This window comes from Alosa alosa, chromosome 8 (assembly GCF_017589495.1).
Source record: "Alosa alosa isolate M-15738 ecotype Scorff River chromosome 8, AALO_Geno_1.1, whole genome shotgun sequence".
In the NCBI taxonomy this organism is placed as follows: domain Eukaryota; kingdom Metazoa; phylum Chordata; class Actinopteri; order Clupeiformes; family Clupeidae; genus Alosa; species Alosa alosa.
Window position 1 is genome coordinate 7,313,009 of NC_063196.1, and position 16,199 is coordinate 7,329,207.

The 16,199-nt window shown below is 40.2% G+C and overlaps 1 protein-coding gene across 1 annotated transcript; it reads left to right on the forward strand.

The window, feature by feature from the left end:
- Nucleotides 1-913: 913 nt before the first annotated feature.
- On the forward strand, nt 914-2,260 carry LOC125299555 (C3a anaphylatoxin chemotactic receptor-like). The gene is given in 2 exon segments (XM_048250883.1): nt 914-1,501; nt 1,503-2,260. Coding segments are annotated over 2 exon segments (960 nt in total). The 5' UTR covers nt 914-1,033; the 3' UTR covers nt 1,995-2,260.
- Nucleotides 2,261-16,199: the final 13,939 nt, after the last annotated feature.

A 16,199-nucleotide genomic window follows, 5' to 3' on the forward strand; every position in this document is an offset into this window, starting at 1 on the left:
TTGTTTGGTCGCAAGTTGCATCGTACCATGGTGGTTGAGCAACGTCGTTGCTAACTTTTCTAGAAACTGCCCCCAGGTCGGGAGTGCGTCCATTGCGCATCGGGTGCTACCTGGGCCTAGGCTACAGATAAAAAAATAAAATAAAAAAAACTCTGTTCTAATCATACAGGCAGTCTTGCATACATTCTAAGCATAGAAACAGACATGACTGAACGATTGACAATTTAAAAATCGAATTGACAGTTACAGTTAGGATTTCTTAAGGAGGTCTGAGATAAGAAAGGACACAGCCATGAGTTTACAGTAGGAACTACTTCTGTAATAGGAAAAAATTGTCCTATCTTTGAAACTTAAGTTAAGATAGGACAAGCAGTTAGGATGTATTTCTGTAATGAAGCCCGTGGTTCGGGCATAGTTGCTCCACAATGGAACAAGTCCAGACTAAACTTCCTGACCAAATGTTGGTCCAACCAAGTTTGGTTGGAATCCAGGCTGTTGTAACCAGGAATTTCCTGTTATTCTCCTTTCCCTCTTCAATCACCAGCTTTTCTTGGGATGCAAGTCCGTGACATAAAGCACAGCGCAACACAAGTCAGGGTGAGTTGACAATTTACACTGCTTACAGGATTTTAATATGTTTTGTGTCCTTTGAATGATCATATATTTTAGATTATTAACAGAATGAGTGAATGGAATCAGATAACCTTAGAAGTGACCACTCTTATGTTATTTATTGGTTGTTTGCCTATTGTTTACAGTATTTTTTCTTGGAATTTATAAAGAACTTGCTAAATATCAGTTGTATTGTAACTTAATTTTAATGTCATTTGTATTATGCTCTGTGCAATCGAATCAAGCTCAAACAAACATCTTTGTGACTGTTCTAAATTTGTGTGGAATGTAATACTTAGGCTATTAGATGATACTTATATTCACTCATTCTCTTTCAGCAACCAACATGGACATTTTTTTTTATTAAATTAACTTAACATACAGTGATTATGATAACTTCACTTATAATGAAGACACCAACATGGAAATTGATTTTGATTTACTTAACTTAACATACAGTGATTATGGTAACTTCACTTATAATGAAGACACCTCAAATACACCAGAGTTAACAGTGGCACATAACACTGTGAAGATTATCTCTCTCGTCATCTACAGCCTCACCTTTCTCATTGGTGTCCCTGGTAATGCCTGTGTTATTTGGATTGCGGGCCTGAAAATGAAGAGGACTGTGAATGGTGTGTGGTTTATCAACCTGGCCATCGCAGACTTCCTCTGTTGTCTAAGCATCCCCTTCTCCATCACCAACACTCTTCTGGACACCAACTGGCCGTATGGGAACGTCATATGCCAGATCATCCCCCTATTTGTCGTTCTCAACATGTTCGCCAGGGTCTTCACCCTGGCTCTTATCAGCTTGGACCGCCTGGCGCTGGTGGTCCGGCCCGTCTGGGCCCAGAACCACCGCAGCCTGGTGCTGGCGTGGGTCCCTCTGTGGACTGGCCTGGGTTCTGGCTCTCCTGCTCAGCTTACATGCCATGATTCTCACTTATGTCACCCAAGATGGTGGCAGTCTCTCTCAGTCACTCCTAGCCCACACGCAGATGATTCACTTTCTGTTTGGATTTCTCGTCCCTCTCCTCCTCATCATCACTTCCTACATAATCATCACCCTCAAGGTGTTGAGCAGTAGCTACTGTGCCAAAAGAGCCTCCAAGATCATTGTAGCTGTAGTCGTGGCCTTCTTTATCTGCTGGCTGCCCTATCACGCCTTTGGACTTGTAAGGGAGTATGGCCAAGATGAGGGCCTGGCCCTCCATACTGACCAGCTGAGCATAGCCCTTGCTTTTGTGAACAGCTGCCTCAACCCTCTCCTGTATGTATTTATGGGTCAGAACTTTAAGGAGAAGGTGTCGCTGAAGCTAATCCTGGAGGATGCAATCAATGAGGACAACACCACACACTCCTATGTGTGTTCCTAGGTCTTACAATCACGCGTGGTTGTTTTTGTGGAAAAATAAAATATTTTTGTTTCAATTATGTCAATTTGCAAAGGCCAAATCACCAGCATCCGAATTCATATCTAAGCATGCCTATATATTCTCTTTTACTGCTCTTAGAGGGGCTTTTATCAGTGGATTTGACTGTTTTGATCTTGTTCCCAACCCAGACTTGTAATCTTTAACCTTAAAAATACATTGAGTCTAGATGATTTTGTACCATGTTTGTTCCAAGAAAGAGTTAAATAAACACGTATCATTTTAATTTCTAATGCAAAGCATTATTTTAAGGAAAACATCAGTGTCCCCAAGTCTTCCGTCATTTCCACCACAACAAACTATAAACTATTTTATTACTTTTTACCTAAAAGGGTTTATTTGTTTACCAAGGGAAAAATAGTATTAGTAAAGAGGAAAGTTAATGCCAAATATCAGACATGTGGTGATCAGAAAATGACGAAAAATCATTGTAACCATCACTGGAGAATAGAGTATTTTTTATGCAACATTATTTCCACCATGGCTGTAACTTTGTCAAAATATGCAAAATAAGTGAAAAAAAAAGCATAGTTGTGTGTATTTTGGATACATTTTGTCTTATTTCCAAAAGTGACTGGGCATGGCAATGGAATGTGCTTATATATGGCTGAAAACTGTGAGAATGTAATTTCCATCATAGTCATTTCCAACACGAAATGAGGACATATAGAGCAAGACAGTGATGTAATGTCATTCCCACCACAAAATGACCATCACAACATACTGTATGTTTTACAGGAGCGTTTCACCGCTGGGAAGATGAATGCATACTTAATATTTTTAAAACCAAAAATATTGTTCAAAACAGCACCAAACCTCATCAGTAGCTTGCTTAGGGTCTCTACACATAAAACGAAACACCAACAACCTAGTTAGCGAACACAGTGTTTATTACAGAAGAAAGTTAAGAACACTTACAGTCGCGCTATCCAGAGAAATTATTTGATTGTTTGCAAAAATGTGTTACATTCATTAGGTTATTTATTTGACAGAAAAATATTAATAGCCTACGGTCATGCAGCTTATGGGCTACAGAATTGGGAAGTTATGGTAGGCCAACTTGGAGTGAATATAAGCTATGGCTTAGGCTATGTTTACATTGGAATGACTTCCCTGGTGTTATGGATCCATTTGTCTGCAGCGCAATGTAGCCTAGGGCTACATCTCTCTTTAGACATTTAGGCCTGTTTCACACCGGGTGCGTGGCATGAGCATGTCAGCTGAGTGGTGTGTCCGTTTTTATTTCGGCTCCCATGTTAACAGGTTAGGCCCGTTTCCCACCGGGAACGTGGCGTGAACGTCACATGTCAGTTGCGTGGCGTTTTCTATGTCTGCCTACCATAAGCGTATCTGATGCTGCGCTACACCTCTTTTTCTCACTTCATTTTTTTCTTCACTGTTAGGCATGAGTCCTATTTCTTGCATGTACACGTTTTCGGCGCGGCTCGAGCCACTGTTAACATGGGAGCCGAAATAAAAATGGACACGCCATGCAGCTGACACACTCACGCCACACACCCGGTGTGAAACGGGCCCTAGGCCTTGCACACCGCCTGTGTGACGCACCCGTCTCAGGGGTGGCTCAAGCTGCGCTGAAAACCCACCAAGCACCACCTAGCTTAGTACCTGGCTGATGCAAGGCAGCCATTATGTGCCAGAGCGCTCAGCACACACCTCCAGGGAGGAGAGTGAGGAAATGAACTACTGAATCAGTCAACTTACTCCACTGGGGGAGGATTAGGGGACCGTAATGAATGAGCCAGGTTGGGAATTCGGTGCAACTGAACTTTTTTGCTGATCCGAAAACTGAGAAAACCCTAATGCGAAAACCCTAATGCGATTCGAATTATGAGTTTTGTGATCCATTGCACCCCTAGAATTGAACCAGGATGCCAGGGATCTCTGAGGGTGGGCTCAATTTAACAGTGAAACTGATTTGTGTTTTGGATATGGTGGTTTCTCTATGACTGCTTACAGCGAATAAGTTGATTCAATTTGAAATGATTTGCCTTTCAATTGGTTAAAATTCTTTACAACTTGCCTCTGTATGATTGTTTTCTGAAAGCTCTTACCACCAATAAACAGCTGATTGCCAAAGAGATGCTTGTTCTATCTGAAAGTTAAGAAGTTGTTTGCTTTCTCTATCTCGCTTTCTCTTGCTGTATGTGTATGCTGATTTTTTATAATGAAAGCCTGTGTGTGTGTAGTAGCAGTAGGTTGTTCGGAAACCACTCTCTTTCCACTGGTCACCCTGTGTGTGTGGGGATCGTGGGGGTGGGTCCGAGCAGAATGTTTGGAGGCCTGTCTGTGTGTGCTTTTGTGCAGATACACACATCATTTGACAGAAGAACGTTTAGAGGCCTGTGTGTGAGTAGTTGTTTGGTTAGTCTGTGTGCTCCAGTAGGTTGTTTGTAAACATCTCCCTTTCTGTGTTTGTCTGTGTGCACAGAGCTTCATTACTACTGTGTACATTGTGTAGCTTTGTGCAGCGTTGTTTACCCATGGTAATGGCAATTTGAGTAAACTCTTTACTAAACTGTAAATATTTAGAGATGCCTCCATTATCTATACTCCACCTGTGACAGGTAGCCAAACTGTGGGAGACGATCCACCTCTGACCTGTTAAACCTGTTAAAAGCAAGATTTGGAGGTTCAGTTTCAGCCAGTTATGACCCCAGTATGCTGCCACCATCTTTAAAAATGGCATCAGTTGTGCCCACTCACAACAAGCCAATTAGCCAATGTATCACCCAGAGAGAAGAAATACTCTTTTCTGATTGGCTGATGGTGTGGTTATTCATTCTGAATAACAGGACACCTATGAAGTAGATCTGATAAAACAAGTTTAATCCCCGTTCCATATCAATGCTTATGAATGGTTACTATAACAACCATAGTAGGATGACGGTTGAGCCTGCAAGCAGGGGTATATTCCATCAACCTTGCTAATGAAGGCGGCGCTTAACAGAAATAGCCTGGCTTGAACTAGCGTGGACTTTCACTTGGGGCTTAAGTCGTTCCATTAACTCAATTTAGCGGCATCTTGGCCTCGTTTATTCAAGCGAGGTTTAGATCAGCTTCATCTCTTCTCGTGCACGGGGTAAAACAGTAGACCAAAACAGTAGATTGACGAAAAGAGGATATATGTCGTCAAATTAAGACAATACTAGACGATTTCTGTTCGATTTGGCAAGCGCCATCTACAGGATTTTCATCGAAAGTAATCAAATTTAACATCGAGAGAAAAAAAAATAGATTGGAAGAAAAATGAAATTGGAGAAAAATGAAAGTATACAAACAACAATGCTAAGGGTTAAAACAACAATGCTAAGGGTTTGAAATCAATTGTGAGTTTGATTGGCTTCACTCTTGAACACATAGACTATACAGTCTATGCTTGAACAAAATGAGTGAATGAAGAAATAGTATAAACTCAAAAACAACTTTGGTATATATTCAAAACTATCTATAGCCTACGTTCTTAGATTAAAATAGTTCACTCCAAATTATTGTCTAGGTGTACAGTAGGTGGTCATAAAATAAATTAGCATCAACATAATAGCCTATTGTCTCCCATAAGTCCCAAAGTGTTTGAAATATATAATTATCTGAAATGCAATGGCTTTCAATTTGTCATTTTTGCCTAGTATTTAATCTGTGTAGCACATTAGCTCATTAACATTAGCTGCCTATAGGCCTACAGGCTACAGAATTATCCTTTGGCTTGCATCAGATAATATAGTCCACTGGCAAAGCATATTACTGTCACTGAACAGCCTACCAAATGTGCATGACCCTTATCAACAGTAGACATATGTCTTTCATTAAAGAGTATAACTAAAAATGCCATTACCAAGGTGATAAGCTATGTAGCGTTAATACTTCGTATGGGAAGTGAACCTGTGAACACGCAAGAATGTAATTGCCTTCGTATGCCGTCTCTCTGCACGTTACACCACCACCGAACGTAAATGACATAGAGTAACAAGATTCCTAGAACCACACGCATGTGAAGTTAAAACATTTTAAGTCGCATAATCTTCATAAATTCTTTGGAGCTAGTGAATGTGTAAATCCATGCTTGGTGACACTGTCTGAAATACATTTCTAGGCCTACTTCTATTTTTGAAGTTTTGAAGTAGGCTACAGGTGACGAAAGCACAGGTTGACGGAACCATCTTTTTGGACTCATTTTCCGACTGATTGTTTTTTTTTGCAACACAGCTTAATTTAGCTTGAAAGTTAACCTGCTATGGAGCAGGTTAATTCTGTGGCATAAATTCCCATACCAAGCTGGGATTCACGTTAACCTCATTAATGGAATGGAATTCTTCTTTACGTGTATTGGCCAATCAGATTTGTCTTGACGCGATTGCATAAGCCTAGGCTAGTATAGCATCCACTCACACTCACAGACAATAATGAAGAACAAGTTTATTTCTATATCAGCATCTGTACATATAACAATATCTCTAAAGAGAATTTTAGATTTTTTTCAATCGCCGCCCAACCCCAAACACCCGAGGACTTCTTATTCTACGGACTCCGTATCCAGCATTCAAGGTACAACCCAGACGTCGTCGATCGACCTTGAGCACCGGACTCGTGACCGGAGCTAGCCAACACAAACAGGCTGCTGGTGACGCTACTGCTAGCCCCTCTTCAAGTTCCAATTCGCCCGCTGCAGGGACATGACCTTTACCTTTTCCATCTGAACCTTTCCAGCCAAGGTATTTTGACTTCCCCACTAGGCGTTTTGGGACTGAAAGTTTTGTAAGATCCTTCAAATCAGCTTGGTTTGAAAAATGGAAATGGCTCCATTATGTGAAGGACACTGACAAAGCCCTGGGCTTTACTTGTTCGTCTGTGGTAGCCAAAAAGTTGGTACATGAGGAGAAAATGAGAGCTAACTATATGTTCATCAGTTGGGGCTTTTCGAATTGGCATAAAGCCAGAGAAAAATTCTGAGACCATGAAAAGTCATAACCTGACCCTAGCCAGATGAATTTCGTTCCGCTTAGCTCCGCCTAGCTTCACTCACATCCATCTGGGACCTCTTCCATTGAGAGTGATTTCTGCAACCAACTTTATGGTTCAGCCAATCGGGACGCAGGGCGGGAGTTTCATAGATGTGACGTAGTGGAGAAGCGACCGTGAGACTGTTATCAGCGTCACGGGTTGGCTTCGATGTGAGTGGTTGAAGTAGCACGTCAATAGATGACGGACAAGTGGCTTATTCAATCATATGCAAGCATTTTTTGATTAGGCCCAGCCTTCTGAAGCAACACTTCAATGAATCGGTTCCAGATGGATGAGTGGAGCTAGGCGGAGCGAAATTCATCTGGCGAGGGTCAGGTTAGAAAAGTCATCCTTCCACCTAGAAGCTGTAAATAAATTTGCCGCGCTGAATAACACACCGATCAGTGCCCTGCTCTCTGACGTGGTGGCGAATGAGCAGCATACTGCCAGAGTGGTTCTCCAAGAGGCCTTCAAGTCGGTACGCTATTTGGTCCGACAGGGCTTGCCTCTCCGAGGCCACGATCACCGGGATGGACATTTCTGGCATATGATGTTAGACCGCACCGAGTCACTTCCCGCAGCTCGCCAGTGGATGCTCCGCAGGGATAACTGGCTATCAGATGGGATCCAGAATGAAATCATCAACTGCTTGCATGTGCTGTGCAGCGAAGGTTGGTCTCTGGGGCAATGGGGTCGCATTTCTTTGGACTGACGGCTGATGGCACTACAGACATTAGCTTATCGGAGCAGTTTTCTTGTCATTTGCATTACGTGGATGCTGATTTGTGTCAACAGAGTGTGTTTTTGGGATTTTACAGCGCACCAGATTCGAAAGCAGACACTTTGTTCAGGTGTATCACTGACATATTTTTGTGCTTGCACCTGCCAATGGAAAAGCTTCAAGGATACTGTTTTGACAGGGCAAGTAATATGTCCGGGCGTTTCACCGGAGTATGTGCGCGCCTTGCAGAAGTCTGCCCTGGCTCCTTGTTTGTCCACTGCTGTAACCACTCGTTGGATCTTGCTTTGCAGGAGCTTGTGAGGTGACTCTCGTTGCAGAGGTCTTCAACTTCGTACAGAGCGCCTCCAACCTCATCCGAGAGTCATCAAAACGCAAAAGCTTGTATCAGTCTCTTTTCCCCAACGGAGAACCCGTGTCCAATGTCGCAGCTTTGTGTCTGACAAGATGGTGCGTAAGGACCAGGGCGATATCCACACTCCTTCGATATTGGCTGCTGTTGGAGACCATACAAATTGAGGTATACTTGGAATCCTTGGATGAGGCCGAACTCAACGCACCCCATGACGTCAATTTCCGCCATGTTGGATCTTCCGCCATATTGGATTTAATCAAAAACACTTAAAAGGAATCAAAGGTCATAAAGTTTGTCCGATTTTGACGAAACTTGGCGCAGATAATCATCAGACCATGACTCACAAACGCATTGCTTTTTGGAGCCATATTCAAAACCTGTCACCTGTCACGACCAATCAAGTTTGGCGGGAAGTGAAGTAATAATTCAGTAAAGCTTTAACGTATCAAAACCAAACTCAGTACATGGGCTCAGGACCCAATAAGAAGGAGGCTCAATGAATTTGATGACTTTTGACCTATAGGTGGTGCTATAATGAGCAAAATTACATTTTGGCCTGTAACGGGTAATGTGTTTGAAATTAAAACTTGCTATTGGTCTCTGTTAATGTTAATGTTAATGTACTAGTGGTGTCTGTCTGAGGCCCTAAAGATGACAGATGTGATTTTGTGACATCAACATAATTGATCCGGCCGCCATATTGGATTTAATCAAAATAACTTAAAAGTTTTCACAGGTCACAAAGTTCATCCGATTTTCATGAAACTTCGCACAGATGATCTTCAGACCATGACTCACAAACGCATTTCTTTTTGGACCAATATTCAAAACCTGTCGCCTGTCACAGCCAATCAAGTCGTCAAGGCAAAGCCGCCAAACAGGAAGTGAGGTGATGTCTCAGCAAGGCTTTCGCATATCAACACCAAACTCAGCACAGGGTCTCAGGACCCAATTAGGAGAAGGCTCAAGAAATTTGGTCCATTTTGACCACTGTGTGGCGCTATAATTACAGGAAGTATAGTCATATTTCAGCAACGCTTTGACATATAAAAACCAAAGTCAGTACATGGGGTCAGGACCCAATAAGGAGGAGGCTCAATAAATTGAATGACCTTTGACCACTAGGGGGCGCTATAATCACAGTAAGTGGGCTCATATTTCAGCAATGCTTTCACTTATCGAAACAAAACTTATTATATGGACTTGGGACCTTATCCTGAGGACACAAAATAAATGTGGTGACCTTCAACCACTAGAGTGGCGCTAGAGTAACAGAAGATTAGGTCATATCTCAGGAATGCTTTCATGTATCAAAACCAAACTTGGTTAATGGACTCAGGACCACATCCTGAGGACACACAATAATTTTAGCAACCTTTGACCACTAGGGGTGCTATAATTATCAACACTTTCTCGTATTGACACCAAACTTGGTACATGGACTCGTGACTACAACCTGAGGATGCTCAATATATTTATTGACCACACCACATTTATTTTAAACACTAGGGGCGCTATAATTATCAACACTTTCTTGTATCGACACCAAACTTGATATGTGGACTCGTGACTACAACCTGAGGACACACAATATTTGGTGATGTTTGAGGTGTGCGTATGTGAGGGGAGCTATTGGGGTGTGTGGGGGAAGAAGTTTATCTGTGTATATGTGTGTGTGTGGGACGGGGGGGGGTTAATTGGGTGTGTGTATAATGTAGCAACATTGGGTTGCCATGACAACTCCTGCTCAACTGCTTGGCCCCCTCATTTCTGCTTGCAGCTACTGTATATTTTATTGTGAAGTCATGAAGGTCGAGTGCCCGAAACGTCGCAATAAATTAAGCATTTGTTGGGAGCTGCTGTAGCGGACTTTTTTTCATTCTTCCATTTTTGTCCAGCACCCAACTTAATTCCTTTATTCCTTTATTATTTTGATGAATTGTTAGGCATAGCCTTGGCTAAGACACAGCCTAGGCTACTTGTAGTAGTTTTAAAATAAACATTGTCATCTAACACCTATCCTGGCGCATCAATCTCTTTGTTTTAACAGACAGTTTGATAATGGATATATTGCTAATAATATACAATTTACATTGATTGCACTAGGCAAATAATATTTTAGTTTGTATGTACGCATTTACACAGATATTTAGATAGATTATTTTTTCATCGCTGGTCTTTGGAGTTTGTTGCGATATAGTTTGTGCGCACTGTCAGCTCATCTGTTCTTCATGCAGAGGAGGGGCGAGTGTTTTTTTTTTTTTTAAAAAGGAGACAGAGGTAGAGTGGTCTGCAGAATACAGAGCCTGTGTAACATAATATCTTTAGAATACTATAAACACTATGTGGACCCCCCCACCGCCCGCTTGTATGTTTGTGTGATCCAGAAGGCTGGCCCCCTATTATATCTATATATTATATAGTATATTAAATATCCAAATTTAACTAACATAAATTAAAACAATGGCATTCAATCAAATTTAGCTGCATTATCTTTGTTATCAAACCTGAGTTTTTTCTCGGTCAAAAAACGGTTGAAAAACCACTGTGCATTAGCCCTACAGAGTGGCCAGCAGGTGTTAATTTCTTACTCAGTTCCTTTGCCTTATTCAAGTTTTTGGCCAAGAAAACTAGAGTTCCTAAATGTTCATCAGTCAGTCTGGAACGTCTCGGACGGCAAACATTCCCTGTTGTGCTGAAGACCAGTTCAGATGCACAACTAGAAGCAAAAAATGCAAAGATACTTCTTCACAAAGAGCGCCAGGATGGGCAGTTGTGCCTCAGGCTGACTCCACAAGGCCAGGGGATCCTCTGCAGGGCTGATCTCTCTGAACTGTTTATAGTCAACAAACACAATTTAATCTCTCTTTGGGTGTAGCGGGTGTGGGAGAATGTTCCCTCATTTCAGAACTCTCTGCCCCCTTCTTCTCTGAGGTTATGCTGCAGAGCAAACTCTTTGTGCCCCTCCTATTTTGGTACAGCACTGCTCCTCTAGGGTCCACTGGACTGTGGGGTGGAAACTGAACGGCCTCAGCTTTAAGGAGCAGTTCCCTCTTGATATCCTCCTCGATAGTTACAAAAGTACCTTTACATCTCGGATCAAGGAATGTAGAGATGTTTAGTGTCATCTGCAGGTTGTGATCATCATACCTTTTCTCAAAATCTCAACTAATTTTGTTCTTCATTTCTAGGGCCAAATGGCGGTCAACTTCTTCATCTTTTAGACAGGCTTTGATTATCCACATGAATGGCAGGACTGATGAGAAGGTGGTTTATTTATAATAATAATAATAATAATAATAATAATAATAATTAAACCACTCGGTGAGTTGCACAGTTTTGAAAACGAACGTTAAGGGTTGTTTTAACCCTTTCGTGCCCGTGCTGAACATTCCATTTTTGGTGCTGGATGACCTCCTCACACAAAAAACCTTATTTCTAGAGTATAGTACATACCATCAATGGTATATACATACCATTGTAATCAGAAGGATCAGTTCTATGAAATTATGTAAAATACATATGGTAATGTTGATATAGTAATGAACAGTATTTGAAAATCCTCTTCAAATGTATATCCGGAATTTGTCAAAATTTTATTTCATTCACATAAAAATGAATTTTCATCATATTTCTCTACAAGATAGAGAAAAATATAGAGTGTATGAAATGTTCAGCAAGTTGTGGGCTATTTAAGACTGTATGGGAATATCATTAACCTTTCAAAAGTTATGATAATTTTAGTGATCAGTGTAAAAGAATGCAGGAAACGGGATTTAGAATGTTGACAGAATTCACATTCACTTTCTCACCAACAACATAAAAGTATGCATAAAAACTAATAATCAAGTCAGAAACAATGGTTTAGATGTATTTGGTCTATAAGAATAAACCATTTATTTGCATATAAGCAAATGCTACAGTCAATAAGAATTACATAAAAAAAAAAACATACTGTACCTTACCAGTAATACAGGAAGTAAGTATACTGTATTCATTGAAGACCATTTTGGAAAAGAGACATAAAATACATTTGATTCAACAAATACAACTTCCTTATATAAATCAGTATAATATGAAAATTATATACATATATAAAATGTATTATTTATTTATGAAAAGCTAGGAATACAATCAACATCACTTAAAACTCAATGTGTTCTAAACATTTGAAAGTGGATTACATAATTAGAACAAGCCTGTGGAGAATAAACACATACACACATATACACACAATCTCATACCCACACACACACACTTACAGAAGAGGATAGGGAAAGGTGGGGTGGGGAACCTGAAGGTTGAACACAGAAGAGCTATGACTCATTACTAAAGGCATCCCTTTTGCAGAATGCCAAATCTGACAGCAATTTGTTTATCAATAAAACAAATTCGCCTACCGTTACACTCCAGGGCCATACAAGCTACTTTAGTTTTATTATGTTCGTTTTTTTATAACAAGCTCCTGCTGTACAGGAAAATGTACTCGATGGAAAGACAACAGAGTAGTAGTTGGAGCAGCTGAAGGTGAGGCTGAAATTTCAACGGAAATGCCTACCAGCTGTTGTGATAGATTTCCTCCAAATTTTTTCTGGTTGTAGCTACCAAACCTAGGTTCAACACCAGATTCTGCATTGCATTGTCAAACTTGAAATAACAAGAAGCTACTGACAACGGCAATGTCAATGGAGAAAAAGTCCCCTCATGGTCTTCAGCATTGTGAGCGCAAGCTCATGAGCAGTCAGCTACCTCTTCAGGCTTGCGAGAAGGTCTGTGTAGGTCTTGTCATCCTCCATCTGAAACAAGAGCGAAATCATACAAATACCTTTATTAATGTAAAAAATAAAATCACAAAAAACAGATTTGTGCATGTATGCACACAAAAGAAGAGGTAGCCTAAACTATTGAAGCATCCTCAGAATATACCCGAAATATTTCTAAGTAGGCCTATGAAAAGTCATTGTATTACACATGGGTTTAGCTACCCTAAATCTGATTGCCTGGCTGGCATCAAGATAAAGACAGATTACATTTCACCTAGTAACAAACTGCTGAAATGCAATAATGACATTTCTGACAGAATATGTGATTTCACATCATGTTTTCTATAACTAAATATTGAGAGGAGTTGTGCTTCATCTATTTCAAGTCATGCCATCTTAGAAAATGTTGAGACAAGCACGTCTGATGTTTGTCATTTAGAAGTTAGCAAGCTAAAATAGTTCACTACAGACTGCACTACAGATAACAACCGGAGGAAAGGCAATAAGTTAATTATATTTCTGACAGAATATGTGATTTCACATCTTATTTTCTACAACTACATATTGAGAGGAGTAAAAATATCGCTCAACTTATTTCATGTAAGAGAACGCAACTTAGAAACGCGGTGCCCATTGATTTATTCAGCTTTGGTTTGCTATACTGTCTTGCCAATATAATGCTTACCTAACAAGCAAATTGGTAGAAAACAAACTTACCTACAGGTTATATACTAACAGGTTTTTACATGAAACTGTCAAATGAAAATAACTGACATCAAAAGCAAACGATAATATTGCAAGCAGTTCAGAATTATACAGTTAGCTAAAGTTACGTGACGATGCACTAGCCCCCCGCTAAGCCATAATGTTGACGCTGATGAGAAAGCATATTACTGTCAAATAACATGATTTAAGGACTTCAAATTAAGATAAACCATAACTAGAACCGATGTAAAAACATCCAGCTGTGTGGTTTCCAGTCGAGGTAAACTCCAACTTAAGTGCAGGTGGCATCCGGCTGTCCACGTCAAATGCACCGACTCAAGTGAAAATATTTTTTCAAGACTCATCTTCAAGTATCCAAAACATTTCGCGCCATAAACCCCTTAACCAATCATATCAAATTGAAGCTTATGTTGTCAGCATTACGGGGAAGATTTCAGAAATAAAATCAGTCATTGGACAGCTGAGATATTAGACAATTGGCCATCGTTACTTTTGTAACGAAATTAGAACGGTCGGGCTCGTAAGGGTTAAGGACATGTTTGTGCATGCCCATAGGCAGCCACTCTGAAGCAGTAAAGGCGATTCAAAACAAGTCAGAAAAGTCGGTGTCCAAATTTCGGTGTCCACCACTCTAGTTCATCCAAAACAAACCAGAAAAGGGACTCAAGTGCTAAATACCGGAATTATCCTTTAATATCTTTTTATTTTTAAGTATTAATAATTCTAAGTATTATTCCTAGCTTGCCCAAACAGGATGGAAGACAGATATGTTCTCAGTATGACTGGACCATTAAAAGTTTGTACTGCATGCCCATTCATTTTATACAAGCCCAGAGATATGTGCAAAACTGGTGATACTATGAGTCTTTGTTTTATATCCACATGGCATCCACCATTATTTTGTCTGCAAATACAATACTTCATTGTTGAGCCGATATTTGAGGTCTCTGAAACAAATGCACTTGAAGATAATAAGGATAAAACAAGGTGTGATTGCATTGTTGGTCATTTTCAATTTTCTATAGGGCCTTGTAGAAAATGAGCATGCTGTACAAACTTAATAATATGAAGACGTAGGATTTGAACAGAATCATTTTACAGGCCTTGGTTTTGGGAACCATTCATGATATAGACATGGTTTGAACAAAACCTGACGGGAAGCAACAACCTTATCTAATTTGACACATAGAGTTATGTGTGTTCAGGATGCGAATGGCTTGAGGAAGGAAACTCCTCCTCAGCCTGTTCTAGCCATGTGGGAACAGAGACGTCTGCTTGACCTCAGTGGTTTAAACAGCCCATGGTCAGGGCATGAAATGTCCTTTAAAATATTTTGGGCCCTTGTCGAACACCGCCTGCAAACAAACAGAGGGAACAGAAGGAGACCATCACTGAAGCACTACTACACTCACATGCATCTTAATTAAACACATGCCTCAGTGCAAGTCAGGTACATCAAACAAGGGGCAAATCAGGGCTATAAAATGAAGAACATGTAGCCTAACACTAGTTCTACCCATCACAAACAAAAGATCCCTTTACTTGTTGGCATGATATTTCTGGTAATTGAAATTCTCCACATGCATCATACTTGCCCCTATTCACATCCATTATATGACAGGTCTGTTAAAGGGACACCAAGCAATGTTTTTGTGTTAATTAATCATCTTCTTAAATCGGTATATGGTTAAATGACTCATTACGGGGCAAATGAAGGCTCTCTTGCCTGCCCCTACTGCCTGTAGGAAGAATATCCCACTTGCAAGGGGGAGCTTCATATAGTGGGGTCGTATGCATGTGTAATTTTTCTCAGTCATTTCAAATTGGTGTTAAAGTTTGGTTTTGACTTCTAAGTTGAAGTGAAGGGTCTATAGAACAATTTGAGTCCGAGTGTCAAACACACAGATAACAAAATAGCCTCTAGGGGGCGCTGCAAAATATTTAAACTGCTACAACTTTTGACTAGTTTAACCAAATATAACATATGAGGTATGTATGGATTCAGAATTAAAAGGAGAAACCAGATTAAAAACACACTTTAAAATAAACACACTTTTAGCCCATGGGCAGCAGCTTTTTTTTAGATAAAGGGTGGAAATGCCTTTAAAGTTGCAATGAAACATCATTTTTAAAGTTATTGTAAATAAAGCCTGGGTAATCACTCAACTCGATTTAAGATCGTTGTTCAGAATATCCCTGAAGCACAAAGATACCTAGGATACCCATACACAAATATGGCTGCATAAAGCCGATGTGATATTAAGCACCCAACTTGCAACTTTGAGTTTATGAATTTAGGATCATGAGTACCAACTTTTTTCAATCAAGCCATCATTTTATTCACAAAAAAGATCACAAAAGAACTTTATATCTGGAAGAAAGTAAATCAATAATAATGTTCGTGGAATTTTGAGAAATCCATTGCGTAATACAGGCTTGTGAAAAAGGCTAGAGGGCCTATAAAAGGCTATTTTTGAGTACATAAATCAATGACCAATGACACAGTTTCTGAATAAAGACGGTTTTAGGTAGTCATGAAGTAGTCA